The 23689-nt window shown below is 37.8% G+C and overlaps 1 protein-coding gene and 2 long non-coding RNA genes across 3 annotated transcripts in view; 2 read left to right on the top strand and 1 right to left on the bottom strand.

The window, feature by feature from the left end:
• The window catches only part of LOC116043715 (sushi, von Willebrand factor type A, EGF and pentraxin domain-containing protein 1-like), a 161813-nt gene that overhangs the window by 117633 nt on the left and 20491 nt on the right, over positions 1-23689 (top strand). The window contains exons 26-29 of the mRNA XM_036008549.1: positions 10662-10761; positions 11018-11094; positions 11185-11361; positions 11507-11686. Coding sequence (XP_035864442.1) covers positions 10662-10761; positions 11018-11094; positions 11185-11361; positions 11507-11686 — 534 coding nt within the window. The remainder of the gene's footprint in view (positions 1-10661; positions 10762-11017; positions 11095-11184; positions 11362-11506; positions 11687-23689) is intronic.
• LOC116043729 lies at positions 841-19723 on the bottom strand. Its single transcript, XR_004103529.2, has 2 exons — positions 19679-19723; positions 841-908 (listed from the first exon to the last, which is right to left on the bottom strand). It is a non-coding gene; the product is annotated as an uncharacterized LOC116043729 (long non-coding RNA).
• Positions 7233-8489, top strand: LOC116043732. Its single transcript, XR_004899112.1, has 3 exons — positions 7233-7368; positions 8255-8351; positions 8465-8489. It is a non-coding gene; the product is annotated as an uncharacterized LOC116043732 (long non-coding RNA).

Raw genomic sequence — 23689 nt, 5'->3', positions numbered from 1 at the left:
ATTTTGTTTACAAGTTCCAGATGGAGTCTGGAGATGATGTGGGGTAGCCTACTTATTGTTTACTGTTTACATCTTACTTTATACGCTTCAGGCTGTTGCAGCTAGCTCAGGGGAGAGACGGGATGACACTAGATGGTACAGCCTGAGACATGCACAATAAAAAAAATTGCCTTCTGCATTTTTGTTATGCTTTTCCCTCCATTGTACCGAACAGTGATGTCTGAACCGAGGTATGAACCGAACCGTGACTTCAGTGTACCGTTCCACCCCTAGTATTTTGCATCTCAAAGTAACACACACAAATTTGGATATTTTAGGCTGTAAGAGACCAATGAGAGCAGCAGACAGGTGTGTGTGTGTGTGGGTATTCTTTAAATATGGGAGGTAGTCTTTTGGGTGAAGAGGGTGTTTCTCTGGACTTCCTTAAAGTCTCCTCACTTCTTATGTGCCTGGTCGTACATAAGCAGCAACGTTGACCAGTCATTATTGGATTACAGCTCTGGGAGAGGTTCTCCTGACAATGTGGCTCCAAAAGAGAGAGAGGATGTAGAACTCCCGTTACGAGGATAGATGCCAAGAACGGCTGAACTCATTTATGCCAAATAAATGGATGGTAATGTTGACAGATGCTTTTTATATTTCCTACTGTATTACTAATCTTTTCTTCCCTCTATATTATCTGCGGCAGTTAACTTACATGTTTGACAGCTGCCTGTGTTACTTCTCTTAAAACCCTTTCTCTTTCACAGGGCTGTAATTTTTTTTTTTTTTTTTTAATGCAATTTGTCTAAAAATGTCAAAGTAAAATTTCCTTTCTTTGCTTTTTCTGTAGTAAGCATCACAGTCCTGTATCTCCAACATTACTGAGGTAAAAAGGGCTGGTTGAGAAGAGGACTTCTTTGACTGACCTGTGCACAGGCTCAGGGAAATCTCCCCCCTCCTGAAATGACTTGCTGAACAACAGTCCGAGATTCAGAAATCTCAACAAATTGAGCTCAATCCTTAGCTCATACGTCAAGCAGCTCCTCCAATAAATCGACAATATTTCCATCTTTGACTAACTACTACCTTTCCCCTTCTATATAATTCCATTTACTGATGTTTGGAATGCCTTCCATTTCTTTTTACATCACAGCAGAGTTTCCATGCCGCAATTATGAAGGAATGAGATTTCTTGTATATCAGAGGCTTAAAGGAGCTGTACCTGAAATACTGAAACAACAGCGGGATAGGGTTGCCTCCACAAGGCTCTCACAGAACGTTCCCCAATGCCGACGTTTTTGTTATTCTATTGAAACAAAGAACGGAGAAATTCCGATAACACTCTGAGTGGGACTTCATTCTCTGCTAAGGACGCCATTACTCCCACTATATCTTCACATACAAATATTTGTTTGCTGCTATATTAATGGTCTGAATGTCGAGTACAGCCCCTTTAAACTCGATGTTGATTTAAAACTTTTGCACTATAGCTTAGAGCACAGCTCAGCTTGCCCATTGCAGCTCAGTTACACCGATGGCTTGAAACAAGCAAAATCAGTAAAGAATGTTTGCATGCTTGACCCTAAATACAGCTGTTAGAATTTAATAGTCTTTGTATAAACTTTAAAACAGATCAAAGTCTAGCAGTTTCAGTTTGATGCTTAAGAACACAGTGAATTTGCCTCTATTTACTTCTATAAGAAATGTCACCATTTGTGTAACTGGAATGGATATAATAATACATTGTGTAAATGAGAGGCTCCTAGCCAATAAACCAGTCCTCCAGTCTTGTAAATAACAATGGGATCTGTTAAACAGTCTCAAGCATAGTGCCTAAATAAAAGGCATGTTCCATAGTATGCCTTATTTAAAAAAGCCAAGTGTTTTAGCTTGTTTGTCAGTTGTTGAGTGTTTGTTAATAGATGTTTAATGGTAGGCTTACCATAACTGTGTATGCTTAATTGGTCATGTTTATTGGCATTTTTGGCACACTTTGCGCCATGTCTGTTGTGTAGCTCCACCAAATGAAGTTTAAAATGGTTCTGACAAGGAAAAAATTAAATTAATTAAAAGAAATAATTGATCAGGTATTGGTTTTGTAGACATCTCTCTTCTACAGTGTCAGATTAATATTTGTATACCCCCACACTACTCGGAAGAAGATGCATACTTTAGGACACAGGTATTGTGTCTGTGGTTAAATAAAGATGTATAGACTGATTTCTGATTGAAAATGTTACACTTGCCTGGCTTTTTGTCTGTATTTATTAAATTAAATTGTGTGTCAACATCTCAGTGAGTTATTATATTATGTTGAGGCAAGCTTTTATTTTTGTAATTATTGAAATAAAACATGTAAATGGACTGCATTTATTACAATTGTTGCCTGTAGTTTAGCCATTCACACACACCGTAGGCCAAGTGTGGCCAACCATCTGGAGTCATTTAGAACATTCTGACATGTGGACAACCAGGGATCGAACCGCTGAGAATAGTATGTTATTACAAATGCTAAAAAGGTCAGTGTAATATGTCACATGAAATAAGTTAATAAAATTTAGTGGTATAGTATTTCAGAAAATGGGATAAAAGTAATGTCATGAAAATTAAAGTCAGTATAGAAGGTTACCGTTAGAAATGTAAAAATAATCATGGAATTGTAGGTCAAAAGTCAGTATATTATGTAATAAAAATGTATTTAAAAAGGCCATGGTTATAGTACACCATTAATGTCATAAAAAAAGTATCACAAATGTCATGAAAGTCAGTATAGCATTTAATAAAAATGATAGTCATAGTAAAGTATATTGAAATGTCACAGTATGTCGTAAAAAAAATAAAAATTCACAAAAACGACAAAGTAGTGGTGAAATAAGTGACAAATGTCATAGCATGTAGAAAAAAGTACGTGTATAGTGTTAAGGAGGGTTCAGTTTTAGAGGTTGATTGCCATTGTCATGGGGCATCAGTCAGAATGCATAGGAAAAACCACAGAGAAGTTCAGTCCATTCAATGAAGATTTATTCAACAAAGGTGGTGAGGCAAATGATAATGGATAACATAACACAACAGGACAGAACAGACACATGGGTTGGAGGATCTGGGAAGAAACAAATAGAAATTAGAACTTAAAGTCAATATTCTGACATGTTCATCATAAAGTAATTGGATAAATTAAAGCTGTCATTCAAATAGACACATTATCAAGAAATAAAGGTGCAAAGTAAAACTCATCTTACCAGCTGCCGCCCCATGTGAAGGTGAAGAAAAGAATGACTGGGAGGGAGTGCAGTCTTTAAATAAGGAGTGACCAGGTGAACTCAATCAGGTAATTAGGGTGGAAACAAAAGCCAATCAGTTGCGAAGACAGGGGAGGAAAGGAAGTGAGGTACGTGTAGAAAGCAAGTGTCAAAATAAGATAAAAATAGGAATCTTTAGTACATATAGTATGTCGAAGAAAGTCAACAAAAGTCATAGCCTAGCATGTCAAAAAAGTCGCATGGAGTAGACGTGTTTTCCGTGAGCTGCCAAGTGCAACGTTTATTTTTATATAGAGCACAGTGTAACGAATATTTTGCGAAATACCTTTCATACCTACACTTTTCAAACTTTAAGTTGACGTTTGCATCGTATCCTGCCTGAAAATGACTGATCCTCGAACGAGCCGTGAGCAAGGGGGTAAGCTTCTCCTCGGACCGCGACCCTCCTATGGCGCCATTTTGATGCTAATAAGCACTCACCCCCCGTTAGCATTTATTGACTGCCATTCATTTTGACGTCACTTTGACAGCGAATAACTTTACATCTGAAGCGTTTAGAGACTTTATTTGTCCATTGTTTATTTCTAAAGAAACACGACAATGTATAAAAGGCTCCATTACCTTGTACCTCACGTTATGGCTCCGTAGCAGACGTTTTTGTAAAAATAGGCTAACGATTGTGTCATAACCACGGGACTTACTGTCGCATAGTAGAGGAATTACCGTATAGTACAGGAGAAGCTCGCAGGTAGTTTGGACTTCGATTAGCTGTTTAAGTTTAATTACTAATGTTAACTAGCGTCTTAGTTAGCAATAATTAGCCTGTGCCCATGTTATCTCCTTATATATACCTACTCTCCGTCTCTGCAAGATTGGGAATGATCGAGATTTCTCTTGGCACAGCTACCAGAAGACTTACAACTTTCAGACAGGTTGCTCACGTCACATTTACGTCGTCTCTCTTAGTTGGAGGCTGCGCAGTAACGCTCAGCGCTCACCGGAAAAGTGCTTCTAATATCCTTCACTGGTCTCCGTCCAGAGCAACGGAATCTGTTGGTCCATTATATATATATATATATGTCAATGGACGTGAGGCTTCGAAGACTACTAGTGCTACTCGCTCCACGGCAGCGAGCATGGCTAAAGGTAGCGCTAACAATGGTGAAGTGACTAGCATCGAGGCAGACACATTGAGTGCCATAAATTCACGGACGCCTACGGAGCCCCCCTGGGGTCAGCTGAAAAAAAAAAACTAAACCGTGCGCACAGAATAAAAATTCGTTCCCTCTGTTTTATAAACTGTTTGCACGGATTCATAATCCGTGCCCTCGGTTTTATAAACGTGACTAAAGTTAAAAAGATTCACAGATTCAAATCGATCAATTACTCTATAGCGAAATGTTATTAAATCACAAACTACGCATCTTTCCTAAAGTAGTAAGGTTAACAACGAGCTACAAACTCATTTTAATCAAAACGAGCCGTCCTTCAACCTGGAGAAATAACACTGGTCTCTACGAGCAGCAGGCGGTGAGACGGCAGGGACCGTCTACAAACTACAGAGAGAGATACAACAAAAATATGAATTAATTAAATGATTAAATAAGGTAGTGTCTCCAAACTTACCTCAATTATAACTTGTATCCTGCTAGCTGTATTACAGCACTTACTTTAAGCATATTCATAATTAAATAATATGTTTTCCCAAAAAAATGTAATATATGTCATAATTACATAGTCATGTCTCCAAAACTACTCCACACATTGAAGCCCCGCTGCTGGTTGTACTACAAATTGATTCTAAAGTGGACTCCCTATCCAGCAATCTCCGTACCGAAATCACAGTGCAGGCAGATAAGACACAACCTTCGCATACTAGGCATACCTGAGGGAGATGAAGGGACTCGTCCTACTGAATTCATTGCTTGACTACTTCAGGATATGCTGGAGTTGGAGGAGAAGCCTTTACTCGACAGGGTGCATCGTTCCCGAAGAAGGGAAAGCCACCTTGAGCATTTGTCATCAGAGTCCATTACTACCATGTCCGTGACCAGATTCTCCGACGAGCAGCTGAGGCATCTCCATTATCACGCAAGGGTGGCAGGCTGTCTATCTTTCCTGACTTCACGGCGGAGTTTGCAAAGAAACATGCAGCATTCGTGTCGGTAAAGAAGATTCTGCATGAGCACCCTTCAATCAGATTCAGACTTTTCTTGAAATGACGATGCCTTCGGGTGAGGTTCACAAATTCACTGATTCGGATGCAGCAGTGGCCTTCGTCAACACTGCAGTGCATCAACCAGCAGAGTAGTATAAGATTGTGTTAGGCTATGCTTTTACTGTGGAAATCCGTACCTTTGTGTAGGCTACTTTTCAGGGGCTGTCTTGAGAAGGTCGTAAGTGGCAGGTCACAAGTGTCATTCAGTTAGCCTAATCATTCATTTGAGTAGCCCTCATTTATGTAAGTTCTGCGAGCATGTTTATTATTGCTAATGTGAATTAAAGGAGAATCCCGGTCGATTTCAACACGTAGCTCTGTTGTTTGTTAATTTGGTGTGCTGTCAGTAGCGAGAAAAACGAAAACAATCACTGTTGCCTACACCATGTTATCCTCCTGCTACAGTTTGCACCCAGGAGGCTGAAACAGGGCAAGTTTTAAACGTGCTTTTAGCCTTTTAACATGTTCAAAATGTCATTGTCAGTGTTTTGTTCTGTATGAACATTAATTGTAGAAAGATATTTAGAATTAGACATAGCTTATAGAGATTTGTGCATATGGTTGTAAAACATATTCTCTCATTATGAATAAGGGTTTGAAATTAAGCCTAGTCCTTGGGGTACATTTCCCGAGGAACATGAATTCCCTCTGCTCACTTGCTTTGTTTGTTTTGTATTTTGTGTTTCTCTTTTCCATGTGTGAGTCTTTAATTGTAATCTGTACTGTGTCAATAAGTGTGTGTGTGTGCGTGTGTAAGTGTATTCAAGTCCGAAAATTTGACCCAGAATTTAAACAATGAGTTTCAATGAGTTATGCTTTTTGGGTCTTATGATTCTAATGTTGTCATTTGTAAGACATTCTGTGCATTGATATCGTCATTGTATACTATTAGTTTGAAAAGAAAACCAATAAAAATAATTTACAGTCGAAGAAAGTCATAGTATAATATGACGAAGAAAGTCATAGTATAGTATGTTGGAAAAAGTCACAAAAACGTCATAGTAAAGTATGTTGAGAAAATTCTTAGTAATGTGTGTCGAAGAAAGTCAACAAAAGTCATAGCATAGTATGTCGGAAAAAAAAAGTAGGCTACTATAGCATTTAGCATACAAAATGTAATATGCTGGTCTTTTAAATAGACTACACAAAACACTGGCTATTTTGAAAATTATGAAAGCTAACAGATGAATGTGCATTACATCAAAAAAGTTGAATAAAACCCAAGGACGAATGCTAATTATAGCCTACAGAAGACTACCTGACATTCAATGAACTGTAGGCTATGTCTACCATGCAACACAACGTAACATAATAATTTGATATCTGTTTTTGTTTATTCCTATATATAATCCGGTGGATATTTTTGATTCGAGTACTTACATGTTATTATGTTTACTTACAATTATCTATCTATATGTTCTTCATATGACAGTTTTCTTTTTTCTTATTTTGAAGGCAAAATCATTTAATTTCCGGTCTAACAGTTGTTAACTGTGTTTCACTTGACGGAGATTTGTCCATGGATTTGTCACAAGGGGCGGCTCATGGGCGAGTCTATCAAAGAGTAAGAAGTAACTTCAAAAAAGACACCTGCGCATGTCGGATCTTGCAGGCAGCACATATCGCGTACCCACAGTATATGTAGCCTACTTTTCTTAAATATATTCATTTCATGCTACTTTGTACTTTTATTTTATAGGTGACGTGATCCATGTTTTTTCCATAGACTGTATATAAGAAGATAATATAAGATAAAATATAAGTTTTTTCCTGTCATTATTCAATTTCCATGGTTAGGGTTAACAGCACGTGGTTTCCTGTTTCCGACAAGAAGCTGCTGCCGTCAAGACCAGCCCACATTCACCATTGTGGATTAGCAGCAGCCAGTAACTCTTCGCATTTAGTTGGGTAAGTCAAAACACTGTTCCCATGCTTGAACAAACTAATGATTACACTGCAAAAACAAACCGAAAACAGAACGGCGTTACCATTTGAACGTGACTAAAACAATATATTATTAACGTTTGTTGATGTTACGTTAGCTAGCTAACTGAGCTAATAGCTAGTAGTTAGCTAAACCCAACCCATCCTGGGTTGACAGGAACTGTTGCGATTCATGGATTTTATACAGAGGTGGAAAAAGTACTAAAATATTGTACTCAAGTAAAAGTGAAATTACCTAACTGAAAAATTACTCAAGTAAAATTAATAGCTAAGTAGTTAATTTAAAATGTACTTTAAGTAAAAGTTACTTAGTTACATAAAAAGAAAAAACTGTAAAACGGGGCGGGGGGGATCTCTCCGATCATGTAGTGAAAATAGTTCAAGGGGTTATAAATCCCAAACTATTTTGTTTTTAATTAAAACAAAATCTATACAAATGTATACACATGTAATAACAACATAACACATGTCACACATGCCATTTAAGACCCTTAGAAAGGTATAATGTGCAATTTTAGTTCAGACCATCCCATAAAACGTTTTCAAACAGTAAATTGAAAGTTAAAGTACCATACATTGTTAGTTCTGAGGGCCATCCTTCTTTTCTTCACAAACATAAACAACAGTTATAATGCAAATCAAGGCCAAATCACTAACCATATTTTACTAACAAAGATTGAATTTGAACCAGTATATATACATTATATAAGGCTGAATATGTATCGTTATTTGTGGTTTAATGTGTTTCGCGGAGTCGGCTCTGCTTGAATGGAGTCAGCGCGAGTATGAACCATATTAACTAAGTTAACACTCTGACTGTTTAGCTTACATTTGCGTTTCTCTCTTCCAGAAAGCTCCCAGACTTCAGTCAGACTTGGCAGAGTCCGTCATGTTTGTCACTTACTTCCTACTACTGAGCAGTCTTTGCCATGTCATTACAACTCAAGGTGAGTGGCAGAGCGGATAAGCTTGTGACATAGGCTATGTGTGATTATACACAAGCTGTTTACTTATCTTGTCCTCACTTCTAGTGTTCATGTTTCTGTATTTTTCATTGTAGCTCAAGACTAGGGGTGCACCGATCCAATATTAAGATCGGATATCTTTATAACACATCAATTAATAACCCACAACTAACTCTCTTTAACAGGATAAAACACTGTAGCACACAACAATTTGTGACTTAAACAATTTACAAATTTACACTGCCGGACGGCATGTTGGGTAACAGCTAGTAGCTGCTAGCTAGCCAGGTAGCATAACAGTCTGTTAAGCTGGGAGAGGCTCCGGTCACTACTGCACATTCAAGAACAGAGAAGAAAGTTAGAGGATGAAGACAGACCGGAGATACACCAGAACAACGTATGCTCAAGAGAGGAGCCGTCTGTTGTTCCAAAGTTTTTTTGTTTCTAAAAAATCGTACATAATTTAGCTGCTGTTGTTGCCCGTCGCTCTAACATTACTTGGTTGCGCTAACGTTACTCTGCCGTGCTAACGTTAAAGACATGCCACTTCAAGCATGCAGCAGAGCAACATTATGAACGCAATAACAATCCACCTACGGTCCCGCTACAGACCGTTGAGAAAGACGGGAGTAAGACAGGTTCAGAGCAATGATTAAAACACTGGATTTAAGATGTCTTGCCTCGCTGAAATACGTTCCCCAACCTACTAACTAGGCCTGCACGATTAATCGTTATAAAATCGCGATCTCGATTCACCCTGTTCACGATTTTAATTTTTAAATAACTTCGATTTCTTTTTTTTTTATTTAAAAAAAAAAAAATGTAATAATAAAAAAAGAAATGGTATGACTTTGATTCTCATTTAATTTTACGAGCCGACTGCATCACAAACGCTACTACATTCTTCTGTGAGTTTTAAACATGGACTGTATAAAAAAAGGTTTTCAAGCGCTGCAAAGCTCTCCCTTCTCTTCATTGAAGCTTCTATGTTTACAGGCTTGTGGTGATGCGCAATGTGCTATAGGTGCCAAAAAAAAAAATCTATGTTCGGTACTGCCAATTTGTTTTGTTTTGTCATGGTTCATGTGTGCAATAAACATTACACTTTGTGAGAAAAAAATCGTGGCAGAAATTCGTGATTCATATTTTTCCCCGAATCGTGCAGGCCTACTACTAACATTATTCAAACACCGAAGGAGGCTGACAGCGGAGCTACGTTCAGTCGCCCACTTTTCTACAACAACCTAACTTTCCTGTGGCCAAGGTAGTGTTTATACAACTATCTTACAACTATGTTGTTTTGAAAGGGAAACAATGTTAAAGTTGTTTGTATGTGTATTCATTCGATTTAAGTTTATTTTACTACTTGCAGTTTGCACAATAAAAATAGTTTAGATTCTGTAACTGTTTGATGCATTCTCCTTCATATAACGTTATTGTATAATGTGGAGCCAAACCCTTTAGTAATCAAAGCTTTTAGTAAACATGATGACATTTAAAATGTTTCAGTGATATTCTATGTATTCCTGACAGTAGAATAAGCCATTATAAACCTATATAAAGGCCCGTTATTATTATTATTTATTTTTTTTTTTTAAGAAGTTTGATGACATTGTATTTTCGATTTGAATGCACAATTGTTTTTTAAATAACAAATAAATAAGAATTCAATACATTACATCTATGTTATTTTGTCTTAGTTAGGAAAGTCTGGTGCATTTAGTCTCCTCGACATGGTGGAAGGAAGGTATAAGGTGGAAGGTATACAGTTTATTATTAATTCAACGCTATCGGATCGGTATCGGGTATCGACAGATACACAAAGCCCAGGCATCGGTATCAGGACTGAAAAAGTTGGATCGGTGCATCCCTACTCAAGACTGCTCCAAATCTGTAGGAGGAGACAACATGGGTTTGAAGGGCGATTACGTTCTTTTACAAACATTCCCAGAGGGGAAGCAAATTACTTTTATCTGCAGTGTTGGCTATGTGACTGCAGGAGGGTCTCCGTCCATTACTTGTACTGCTGGCAACTGGACTACTCTGATGCTGAAATGCGAGAGTGAATAATGACACTTTTTTTTTTACATTCAAATTTGTAAAAGCAGCAATAATGTGGTAATATTCTCTGGTCTTTGACCAACTGGGAAATGGTGTCTTAACAACATATGCGTAAATGCTGGATGAATAGATGAGTGTCTGATAATATCTAGTAACCATTCTGTTGAATCATATCGATATCCAGTCATTTTAACTCATTATTACTCACTTATGAGGGTTATCTTTTTTCAGGGTATAACTGTGGCTCTGCTGGAGAAGTGGAGAACGGAAATATCGATTACCCTGAAGGAACAGAGTTCGGTAATAAACTAGTGGTCACTTGCAACACCGGGTTAGTAATAAACTGACAACTAGGACAGTTCATGTTAAGAGAATTAGTTTTTAAAATGTAATTGTAAGAAATGTATTTATCTCTAAAATGTTAGCAATCATCCATGTTTCCAAATCAAAAAATGTATTCTAATCAAAGTGGGTGTTCAGTGGGGCTACCAGTCAGTGTTATCATGTGAAATAAAGGGGCTTACACAGATTCTTCTTGACATGTGTTGTCTGAAGTCAAACATTTTTTTTATTTATTCCCTAATTAGCTACAATATGGTCCCCAACAATGTTCAACTCTTTTGTGGAGCCCAAGGGTGGCTGGGCAGGTTGCCTATATGTGAAGGTTGGTCATCTCTGTGTGTTAATACAAGACACATGACTAAATTAAAAACTGTGTATTTCCATTCTAATAGATGTCACTTTCATTTTGCAGTGGTGACTTGTGATCCGCCACCTTTGGTAGTGAATGGTGTTTTCAGTCCACTCAAAGAATCCTATAACTATGGAGAAGTTGTACAGTACAAATGTCAAAAAGATTATACACTTAGTGGATCGAGTTCAATATCATGTTCAGAACATGGAACATTTGGTCCTGCTCCAACATGTGTCCGTAAGTGTTTTTTTAATTTTTTCCAACCTTTTCTCAACATTTTCCCAGTGTAAACTCAGCTGTGACTGATACTCTCTCATACTTTGGAAAAAGTTATTTTGGACAATTGTATTAATTTCTATTTTAAAATGTTCTCTGCCTGCAGTGGTTCAATGTGAGGATCCTAAAATAGACAATGCTCACCAGGTTGATGGTTCTCGACCCCCTCATGGATACATGTCTACGGTGACATACGAGTGCATATCTGGGTATGTTATGAAAGGAGGGCGCACCCTGACATGTGGAATAGATGGTCAGTGGTCACCTGCACTTCCAACATGTCAAAGTAAGTCATTAATTGAAATTACTACTTGGTGTAAGTCTGTAAAGAAAAGTTAACCTGTTACGTTTGACCATGATGAAAACATGATTAGTATCCAGATGCCATCACATTTTTACATGTGATTAATCTCATAACATTGCATATACTTCTAGTATAGTTTACCTTTTAGATCAAATTTGCATTTTTGTTGTGTGCTTTTGCTCTGTGGTCAAATTTAAAAGAAAAGATTAAAAAGTCTGGTTTTTGTTTTTGCTCTCACTCAAATGCCCTTTTTTATTTATGTGAAGAAATTACTTGCCATAAATGCCATATTTAAAGTTTCAGGATGAATCTATGAAATTCTTCAACCACGCAGCCTCTGTTTGCCAAATAGATTCCTCAAAGATTATATAAATATAACCTAAGATATCAAGGAGAAGGTTTGAAGTAGTAATTAGAGCCATGGATTTAATAATTTCAACAAGGTTGCAGTGTGTGAAATATTTTTCATAGTTGGATGTGCATTTCAGATCATTTTGTTTCTGGTCAAAAAACACATTTAACTTCTCTTAATTGGCCAAGGTTTTAGAGAGTGAGTGGAGGCCTGGTCACTTAACAACACATTTCTATAAGTGTGTATAGAAAAATGTAAGCCAACACGGACTAAAATGAATAAAACGTCTGCGCTAAATGTAAGGGGAGGGGGGGGGCGTACAACCACATTGCGCGCTGTAAAGTTATTTTATGAAGGAAATAGACATATTATATACCTGGGGTCCGTTTCAGAAAGCAGGTTTAGAGAAAACTGAGTTAGTTAACCCTGAGATGAGGGAAACTCTGGGTTTTCTGTTTCAGAAAGAGAGGTAACTTAACCTCAGAGTCAGTTACTATGGTAACTGAGTCTGTGAACCTAACCTGGTCGGGAGCAGGTTTTCTTCAAGAAACCTCGAGTTTCTCTCAGTCTCCTCCCTCTGACAGCGCTCTTTCATTTCCTCATTCATTCATTCAGTCTGTATCAGGCTTATTTCAGACCAGTTTATCTGTATGAATAAAAAAACATATTGGTTTATGGCAGATTATAAAACGTTTTTTTCTCAAACATTGCATGTCCTTTTGTCGACAATCCCGTTGATGAAAAAGCTGTATTACTTCACAGAGAGTTTACGTCGGGAGATGATATTGAGTCCCGACTAGATGTATTTTCATTTCCACATAACCGATTTAAGAGGTATTTTCATCCCAGTCTATTAGTTATGTAGCCTACATAACCTTATCTGTCCTCATATCACTAAAATCCACCATCGTAGACATGCTTTTACCAGCAGATTCTTTGTGTCGCATTACGTTTTTTGCAAACGGTAGTTTTTCTTTACAACATTGGTGATGCGGATCATATTAGTAAAGCCACTGTATGCAGAGCCGTCAGAAGACTCGCTCTGAAACTGTTTTTTTAAACGTTTTTTGTAGTGTTCCATGGAGACAAACCAGTGAGAGCCATTAAAAAGAATTAAATGATTATAAATTATATTTCTGTTAATGATCATGGTGCTGCATGCTCAGAATGGGATTAACTTACTTTTTGCCCGCAGGATTGCACCTAAATGAAATTATAGGTGTAATACCATTCCAGTTTTCATCAGTAATATTATGTTACCTGTGATTAAATATGAAATTAATACACTGTCAATGTTTACACATTGACTCGAGCAGCAATTTTCTCCCACACCAATTCTCTCTCTTTTGCAGCAGCCGCTATGTTGCTTTTTTTTAACGAAATACATGTTCAAACTCACTGTATGTGCGCATGAGTATTTCCGCCGACCAGTTTATTTGTGGTTGTTACCATGGTGAATCGTTGTGTCATGGCTCCATTCATGATGCCTTTTTATTGTGGTGGTGCACGCGCTTAGCTCTGAGTCAACCTACTCCGAGTTGATTGAACCAACTCGAATCAGCTGTTCTGGAACCGAAAACTCAGAGTTTCCCATCTCAGAGTAAATCAACTCAGACATCAGGGTTAGACTCAGAGTTTGTTAAACCTCCTTCCTGAAACAGACCCCTGTAGGCCAATTCTGGGACATTTTTGAATCCGTTACAATCCCGTAGTTGTCTCCATCTGTTGAAAGCCAACCGAGCTGTGACTCGGGTTTTCACACGTCGTCTGTCGATTCCCTTTTTAGCTTTCAGTTCTTCTTTGTTTAATTTCCTTCTTTTCTGTGATGGCCCTGCCCCAGTATCAGCCATAACTACAACAGACTTCTAAAATAAAATTAAAATACAATTAGGCCTATATAAAGAAATCTTCTGCTACCCTTTACATTGCTGGATACAATAACACAGACTTTTCCGGTGTTACAAAGAAATCTGTGACCCGTCAGAATGTGTGCTCTGTAGCGCCGTCGACCTGCCGTAAATCATTTTGTCATTTTGCGGGGAAAATCGGACCCGGGCAAAGGCATTATTAAAAACTATATAAAATTAGCGTTATTTTTCACTGTTAGTCTCGTTTGCTGTTACAGGTCATTTATGATCATCAAATGAAAAATTACAGTTTTAGAAACATTTAAACGTTACTTATAGTCACTTTGAAGTTAATAAGTGTATCTTTGTGGTATTAGCATATCTCTGATGTCGGTAACATTGTCCTGATTTATGTTTTTGCAGGAATATCACCCCCACCTAAACCCACCACCACCAGCACCACAACACATTCTCCCCCAAAGACACCAGGTAAAATCCATGTTAATGCTTAAGAAGCCATTAGAAGCCCTACAGTGTTGTCACCTGACAAAATGGTGCAATTATTTTTGGGCCTTTTTGGGCTGATGGACACCAAAGGGCTAAAGTGTTTTACAGTATCAAAGCTAATTAATGTATCTTAGATCAAACTGCTATTGTTGTGAAGTATAAACAAGGCTTTATTTGCTGCTGATATTGCTTGCTACACAGTGAAGTAGTGTTTGGTGTTATGTTCTGTACTGTACCTCAGTTTGTAAGGTCACTCAAATTCATTCAAAAAAAACATTCCCGTCTGGTTATTTAATCCAAAAACAGTTTACTAATTAATTTTCCAGAAATTGATACTATACCATGATATACTGTATATCAATATCATATTTGCTGAAACTCTCACTATATCCTGACAGACCTAATGGCATTTTCTCTCCACCTCGCCCAAATTTAAACAACCAATCAGAGCCGAGGAGCCTTAATGCAGCGCAGTCACTGTTTGTGAACTGCGATCAAACTGCTGAACTAGATAGGGCTGATCAAGTATGAATCAAAGATTCTGTTACTATATTTCTCGCCTCAGATGTTTTCATTTCAACATATTTTAGTGTAACTCTTCCTTAACACAAACACAATGGATCCAGTTTGATCCAAGGTATATTAATTAGGGGTTTGAGCCTGAGGGGGCCGGGAGCTGCGTATGCAAGTCAACACGGCTACCAGTACCAGAAATATAATATTTAAATTAATCATAGGTATATCATTGCTTTTTTTTGAAGGCTTTTTCATGATCTCAACAGTGGTGATATAATTTTCTCAATGTGTAAAGCTAGGGGTGGGAATCACCAGACGCCCCACGATATATTATCTCCATACTTATATCAAGATACGATATTATCGGGATTTTAAACATATTGCGATATTCTGCTCTATCTATATATATATATATATATATATATATATATATATAGCAATGTATTACCTGAAAGCAATTGATTTTGTTACTTTGCAATTAAAAGAGCCATTTTTGGCCCAAAATAATTCAAAGAAATCTGAAATCTATGATTCTTATAATGAAGGTAACTAGGTCTATTTAAGTTTAAATCAGCCTATCAACATGACTAATAGGGCATTCATTAATATGGGGAGGTTTGTTGCCATTTGAGAGTGACATATCTTAAATTTTCTGATCAATACAATTTAATTGACAATTTAGTTATAGAAAAGCTGCTTTGATATTTTTGAACAAATACTTCATGTATCACTATTTGTGAAGGACTTTCCATGGCCTTTTTACTCATTACAATCTCCTGAACTGCCACAAAAGCAGCAACACTAGTGAGAGTTTGGAGATTTAAAAAAACTCATAAAAGTACATTTGCTCTGCTTTCTGCAGCAGTTCTGATATTTTTCTCTTTGTAAATGCCATAACATAACAACATAGTACCAACAAGTTAAATACTGATATGTAATTATATGCAAAACACAATTCTGTCCTTATTGTTTTTTACAGACAGTCATGGAGATAAGTTGGCTATAGGCTTGGGTGTTGGTCTTGGTAAGTTTCAACTTCATCTTTAGTAGATCAAGATTGTAAAGCGGTAACGTTGACCCAAATAAGATCATGATGCCCTTACAAGAACCGCGTGGTCATACTACAGTAGAGATGGTGTTCTGGAGAGGGCATTATGTTCTCATTTGGGTCAAAAAATACCATACGAATGTATTAATTGCTTGATTTGTTACTTACTGTGGTTTGTGTTTTGTACATATTGTTATGAAAGGTGCACCTAAGGTTTAAATAGTCCTTTCTGAATTGGCATGCTAACAAATAGCAAAAGTCCCTTTTTTTTTTTTTTTTTTTTTAAGCAATAATTTCATAAAAGCAAAGGCTTTTGGGATTACCAAAACCCTTTTCATGGTAGGCATTTAAACGAGCCCATCATCTTTTCTTACATCATCTCAAAAACATTTCAATTTTTTTTTCTCATCAAAATAGTCCTCGCTGTTATCGCTGGTGGAGCCCTGGTATACGTGGTATGCATCAAGAAAAAACAACGGTAAAAAGTTATCTCATTTAACTATGCCGACTAACCCTTAAAAATGGCTTTGTCACTGTCATGGCTTTTCCGACCTTTTGTTGATGTCTGCTTTGGATCTGGTCAGCATTTAGCCTATATTCTGTTAACGCTCCCTCTGTCTGTCAAGTTTTATTAAGTGTTGCATAGACAGTTTCGTAGCGTTACGTTGTCATAAGGGGTCGCTGTGATAAACCCTCAAAACACTCTCTTACACGGTGCTGGAGATCACTCTGTAGAAAGAGTGCTGCCCCAAGTTCCTTTTGGTGGTTTTAATACTTTAATGAAGTGTTTATAAACTTGTCAGCCAAGTCATGAACCATTAGGTATGCAGTTTTTTTGTTAATACTCTGCTGCATTTAATGTTTCCATGGATGTCACACATTTGCGTGACAGAGGAAGCACAGGTTCTAGTAATAGAATGGCATATAAATTACATTTAATTTGGTGCGGCCCCTGAATGTGAAGTGAAATAGATGCTTTATATTTTAATCATATACGAACCATTTCAATACTTTGGTTTTAATTTAACATTTAATACTGGGTCACACTGCGCCCTCCTTACGAGCACCTGTCAGGTCAGGAATGACAGCTTGCAGAAAGCTACTGGTTGCATTGCAACTAGAGGCACCTTGTGAGTGTCACAGAAGTGATGTCATTATTGCTAGCTAAACTTGATCTTGGGTGAACAGCACATAATGTCATGGAAAGGATTTTTACATTGACTCATTTCTGCAAAAGGAGAAAGTAGTGGTGGCTGCTGGTATGTCACATTTTTGGAAATGTTTTTGAGGAAATGGCTTTTGTTGTGTGTTCCTGTTGGTGTAGTTTGTGTGTAATGAAATATGATAGAAATGTGACAACAGAGCATTTGGTGGTATGATAGTCGTAGAAGAGGTTGTGTTCTTTACACACTTTGTGAACATTAAGTTGTTATTATTACAATAATCAAATTTCAAAGTTTGGAACACCAGGCCACATGATATGAATAGAAACCGGCTATTTGAACTTTTTGGTCTTGGATGATGATTTCTGCTCTTAGAAATAAACGTGTAGTATTTTGCGTCTCAAAGTAACACACACACAAATTGGGATATTTTAGGCTCTAAGAGACCGATGAGAGCAGCAGACAGGGTGTGTGTGTGTGTGTGTGTGTGTGTGTGTGTGTGTGTGTGTGTGTGTGTGTGTGTGTGTGTGTGTGTGTGTGTGTGTGTGTGTGTGGGTGTGTGTGTGTGTGTTCTTTAAATATGGGTGATCTTGTAGTCTTTTGGGTGAAGAGGGTGTTTCTCTGGACTTCCTTAAAGTCTCCTCACTTCTTATTTGCCTGGTCGTACATAAGCAGCAACGTTGACCAGTCATTATTGGATTACAGCTCTGGGAGAGGTTCTCCTGACAATGTGGCTCCAAAAGAGAGAGAGGATGTAGAACTCCCGTTACGAGGATAGATGCCAAGAACAGCTGAACTCATTTATGCCAAATAAATGGATGGTAATGTTGACAGATGCTTTTTATATTTCATACTCCATGTCCATGATATATTACTAATGTTTTCTTCCTTCTATAGACCTTTTGCAAACACGTGACTACGACCACGTGACGACGCCATGACGGACGGCGGAAGCACAGGCTAAACAGTAGTAGACGAGCGGAAAGTTTGATAGTTTCAATCAGTTTGAAATACATAACACTAAATAAACTGTATTGATGGCTTTATGGCTTCTTTTATTGAACAACAAGTTGTCGTGCCGTTATCGGTCGAGGTAGGGCATCTGGTAGGTGCTCACAAAGAGCAGTATGCCTATTTGGAGAAGTTGGAGATAGCAGGATTGGATACCGACCCTTAATTCTTCCTTCCTCCGTTTTCACAGACCTCATTAAATCACTGAGTCTGCCCGACTTCAGTCCACACGATCTGTAACGCCATATGGTAAACGGGGTATCCCCATATACTAGTGCTGATCTCAAAGCTTTTAAAAGTCTGGATGCTTACCAGTTCTTTGTAGCTGGCTGGGTTACAGGTACGCGATGCTACGCTAACGGCGGGAGGAGGTACCTCATAATGGCAAAGATAAGACATCATTCTAGGGTTTATTTTGTTAACATCTATTCTTTACTTAAGTAAAGATTTATATAACACGTAGCCTATGTTTTTAGAGGACATGGTCGGTCGTGGCTACCCACATACCGTTGTTCACTGGGTGTGCCAATGCAACTATCTAATGGATGCCTGAACGCATCCCAACTCTGGGAAGTGCAGTCATTAATTGTCTATCACACGTTAATCCATGCAGTAAATCACAGAGTGTCTATGATCAGTAGTAACCACACATAATTGTAACATCTAGCCATCTTCTTATCTGTGATTATATTCGCTGTAGCCTATGTTAAGATTTGACCGGTGGCTATTACGACGCGATGGGCAGCAGCTAGCAGTGAGCAGTCCAAAGCTAGCTGCAGCTAGCTCGTCAGCTAGCCGAGGTAGGAGCTCCGCAGACCCACATTTAACTCGTTTTTTGGCCTTTTTGAAGCTAGTTTCCGTGCCATGTCATCTTTAATTTAACCAATATTTGTTTCTATGTGTATTAAGTTAAATGATCAAGGGAACGGCTTTCTTTTTTGGATATGTAGCTAGGTCAGTAAATAACTGATGTTAGCTAGTTATGTGGGTCATCATCGGGTTGGACCTGTTAGCAGGAACAGCTGGTTAGCACGGCAGCTAGCTAGCTGGTTGAGGATAATTTTATTTATCACTCATTTAAAACAGGCAATACATACACATGATTGTGTTGGTGAGGATTACTCTGCATGCTTGTGTTGGTGAGGATTACTCTGCAGATTGTGAATGTGAGAACACAAACATGAACGAAAACGTACGCGTTTAGCTTGCCGTCCATCTACAGCATAGCTCTTCCGCCGTCCGTCATGGCGTTCATAATTCGCGCGAATGGAGCGTGACGTCACGTGCAAAGGGTCTATATTATCTGCGGCAGTTAACTTACATGTTTGACACCTGCCTGTGTTATTTCTCTTAAAACCCTTTCTCTTTCACAGGGCTGTAGTTTTTTTTTTGTTTGTTTGGTTTTTTTTACAATTTGTCAAATGTCAAATTTCCTTTCTTTGCTTTTTCTGTAGTAAGCATCACAGTCCTGTATCTCCAACATTACTGAAGTAAAAAAGGCTGGTTGAGAAGAGGACTTCTTTGACTGACCTGTGCCGTCCCTGTGCACAGGCTCAGGTAACTCCTCCCCCCTCCTGAAATGACTTGCTGAACAACAGTCCGAGATTCAGAAACCTCAACAAATTGAGCTCAATCCTTAGCTCATACTTCAAGCAGCTCCTCCAATAAATCGACAACATTTCCATCTTTGACTCACTACTACTTGTGCCCTTCTACATAATTCCATTTACTGATGTTTGGAATGCCTTCCATTTCTTTTTACAACATCACAGCAGAGTTTCCATGCCGCAATTATGAAGGAATGAGATTTCTTGTATATCAGAGGCTTAAAGGGGCTGTACTTGAAATACTGAAACAACAGCGGGATAGGGTTGCCTCCACAAGGCTCTCACAGAACGTTCCCCAATGCCGACGTTTTTGTTATTCTATTGAAACAAAGAACGGAGAAATTCCGATAACACTCTGAGTGGGACTTCATTCTCTGCTAAGGACTCCATTACTCCCACTATATCTTCACATAGCAAATATTTGTTTGCTGCTATATTAATGGTCTGAATGTCGAGTACAGCCCCTTTAAACTCGATGTTGATTTAAAACTTTTGCACTATAGCTTAGAGCACAGCTCAGCTTGCCCATTGCAGCTCAGTTACACCGATGGCTTGAAACAAGCAAAATCAGTAAAGAATGTTTGCATGCTTGACCCTAAATACAGCTGTTAGAATTTAATAGTCTTTGTATAAACTTTAAAACAGATCAAAGTCTAGCAGTTTCAGTTTGATGCTTAAAAACACAGTGAATTTGCCTCTATTTACTTCTATAAGAAATGTCACCATTTGTGTAACTGGAATGGATATAATAATACATTGTGTAAATGAGAGGCTCCTAGCCGATAAACCAGTCCTCCAGTCTTGTAAATTACAATGGGATCTGTTAAACAGTCCCAAGCATAGTGCCTAAATAAAAGGCATGTTCATATTATGCCTTATTTGAAAAAGCCAAGTGTTTTAGCTTGTTGTTTGTCAGTTGTTCAGTTCAGTTCAGTTTATTCTTTGTCCCAGATTTGTGTGCAGCAGGAAGACATCACATGAAAATATACAACACAAACCACACAACAATTAACTTAATAAAAACAGCAGCTTCAGCCTGAGTTAAGAATGAATAGTAGCAGAGTTGTGTTGGAGACATAATGAAAGTAAAAAATATCTACAAAAACTCAAACGATAGATAATAATAAAGAGAAATAAATAAATACAGAGGTAATTAATATAAGCAAGAGCTGTCACCTCCTCTTAGCTGAGTTTAGTGCCTGAATCGAACGAGGAATAAAGGGAGCCAAGGGGGTGCTAAAACGTAAGCCGGAAGGTAATAACAAGTATTCTCCATACAGTTGTTGAATGTTTGTTAATAGATGCTTAATGGTAGGCCTACCTAAACTGTGTATGCTTAATAATTAGTCATGTTTAATGGCATTTTGTGTGTTGTGTAGCTTCACCAAATGAAGTTAAAACAGTTTTCTCTGACAAGGAACAATTTTAATTAATAATTTAAAGAAATTAGTGATCAGGTATTGGTTTTGTAGACATCTCTCTTCTAGAGTGTCAGATTAATATTTGTATACCCCCACACTACTCGGAAGAAGATGCATACTTTAGGACACAGGTATTGTGTCTGTGGTTAAATAAAGATGTATAGGCTGATTTCTGATTGAAAATGTTACACTTGCCTGGCTTTTTATCTGTATTTATTAAACTAAATTGTGTGTCACCATCTCAGTTTTATATTATGTTCACTCTTTGTAATTAATTATTGAAATAAAACAACAATGTAAATGGACCGCATTTATTACAATTGTTGCCTGTAATTTAGCCATTCACTCACACACTGTAGGCCAGGTGTGGCCAACCATCTGGAGTCATTTAGAACATGCTCTGACATGCGGACAACCAGGGATCGAACCGCCGAGAATAGTATGTTATTACAAATATTAAAAAGGTCCGAGTGCAATATCTCACAAAAGAATCATAGTGTAGTATGTAATAAGTTAATAAAGAAAGTAGTGGTATAGTATTTCAGAAAATGGGATAAAGTAATGTCATGAAAATTAAAGTCAGTATAGAATGTTACTGTTAAAAATGTCGTAAAAATAATCATGGAATTGTAGGTCAAAAATGTTAATCAGTATATTATGTAATAAAAATGTAATTAAAGGTCATGGTTATAGTACACCATTAATGTCATAAAAAAGTCGTATATCACAAATGTCATGAAAGTCAGTATAGTATTTCATAAAAATGATAAAGTCATAGTAAAGTATGTTGAAATGTCACAGTATGTCGGAAAAAAGTCACAAAAACGACATAATATAGTGGTGAAAAAAGTGACAAATGTCAAATGTCATAGCATGTCGAAAAAAGTATATGTATAGTATGTCGAAGAAAGTCAACAAAAGTCATAGTATAGCATGTCAAAAAAGTCGGCGCATGCATGGGTAGACATGTTTTCCGTGAGCTCCTGCCAAGTGCAACGTTTATTTTTATATAGAGCACAGTGTAACGAATATTTTGCGAAATACCTTTCATACCTTACTTTTCAAACTTTAAGTTGACGTTTGCATCGTATCCTGCCTGAAAATGACTGACTACTCGCTCCACGCCAGCGAGCATGGCTAAAGGTAGCACTAACAATGGTGAAGTGACTAGCATCGAGGCAGACACATTGAGTGCCATAAATCCACGGTCTCTCGGTTTTATAAACGTGCCTAAAGTTAGAAAGATTCACAGATTCGAACTTCTGGGCTCAATTACTCTATAGCGAAATGCTATTAAATCACAAACGATGCATCTTTCCTAACGTAAGGTTAAAAACGAGCTATAAACTCATTTTCATCAAAACGAACTGTCCCCAACCTGGAAAAATAACACTGGTCTCTATGAGCAGCCGGCGGTGAGACGGCAGGGACCGTCTACAAACTCAAAGAGCGATACAACAAACATATTTATTAATTAAATGATTAAATAAGGTAGTGTCTCCAAACTTACCTCAATTATAACTTGTCTCCTGCTAGCTGTACTACAGCACTTATTTAAAAAAAAAAAAAGCATATTCATAATTTTGGTAAATATTTTTTACCAATAATTTTTTTTTCTCAGCTGACCCCAGGGGGCCTCCGTAGACGCCTTACAAGCTTTAAAAGCTGAAATATGTGGCAAAATTGATTCTAAAGTGGACTCCCTCAATCTCCGTACCGAAATCACAGCTGTTAAAGAGGAGCTTAAAAACTCCTTGTCTGGCTTGCAGGCTGCAGTGGATAAGCATAGCACCACTATTCATGATCTGGAGTGCTGTAACAGCTGTGACACTGTCTCTATTATGGAGTCCAAACTTAGCGAGTTATCTGCAGAAGTGTGTGCACTAAAAACAAAATGCGATAATCTGGAGGGCAGGCAGAGAAGACACAACCTTCACATACTAGGCATACCTGAGGGAGATGAAGGGTCTCGTCCTACTGAATTCATTGCTCAACTACTTCAGAATATGCTGGTTGGCAAATGTCCTGGCCCAGATGGCTACCCCGTAGAATTATATAAAAAAATGTTCAGATCAATTGGCCCCCCTCTTACTTGAAATGCTTAATGAATCTTTTACTACCAATTGCTAATCCCCTACTCTATGGCAAACATCTATCTCCTTACTATTAAAAAAGAACAAGGACCTGCTTCTCTGCAGCTCATGTAGGCCCATTTCATTGATTAACGCGAATGCTAAACTATAACCTAAAGTGTTGGCTATGCGTTTAGACTCAATCCTGCCTTCGTTAATATCTAATGACCAAACTGGATTTATCAAAAATAGACACTCCTTTTTCAATGTCAGATGTTTATTTAATATTATGTATGCCCCCCCTTCACCCACTTTTTCGGAGGCTGTTGTCTCCCTGGATGCAGAGAAGGCCTTCGACCGAGTGGAGTGGGAGTACCTTTTCTACACACTAAGAAAGTTTGGGTTCTGTGAAAAATTAATTTCCTGGGTGAGGCTTTTATA

This window comes from Sander lucioperca, chromosome 12 (assembly GCF_008315115.2).
Source record: "Sander lucioperca isolate FBNREF2018 chromosome 12, SLUC_FBN_1.2, whole genome shotgun sequence".
In the NCBI taxonomy this organism is placed as follows: Eukaryota; Metazoa; Chordata; class Actinopteri; order Perciformes; family Percidae; genus Sander; species Sander lucioperca.
Note: the sequence above shows the minus strand (reverse complement) of the source record. Positions and strands in the feature narration are given on the sequence as shown.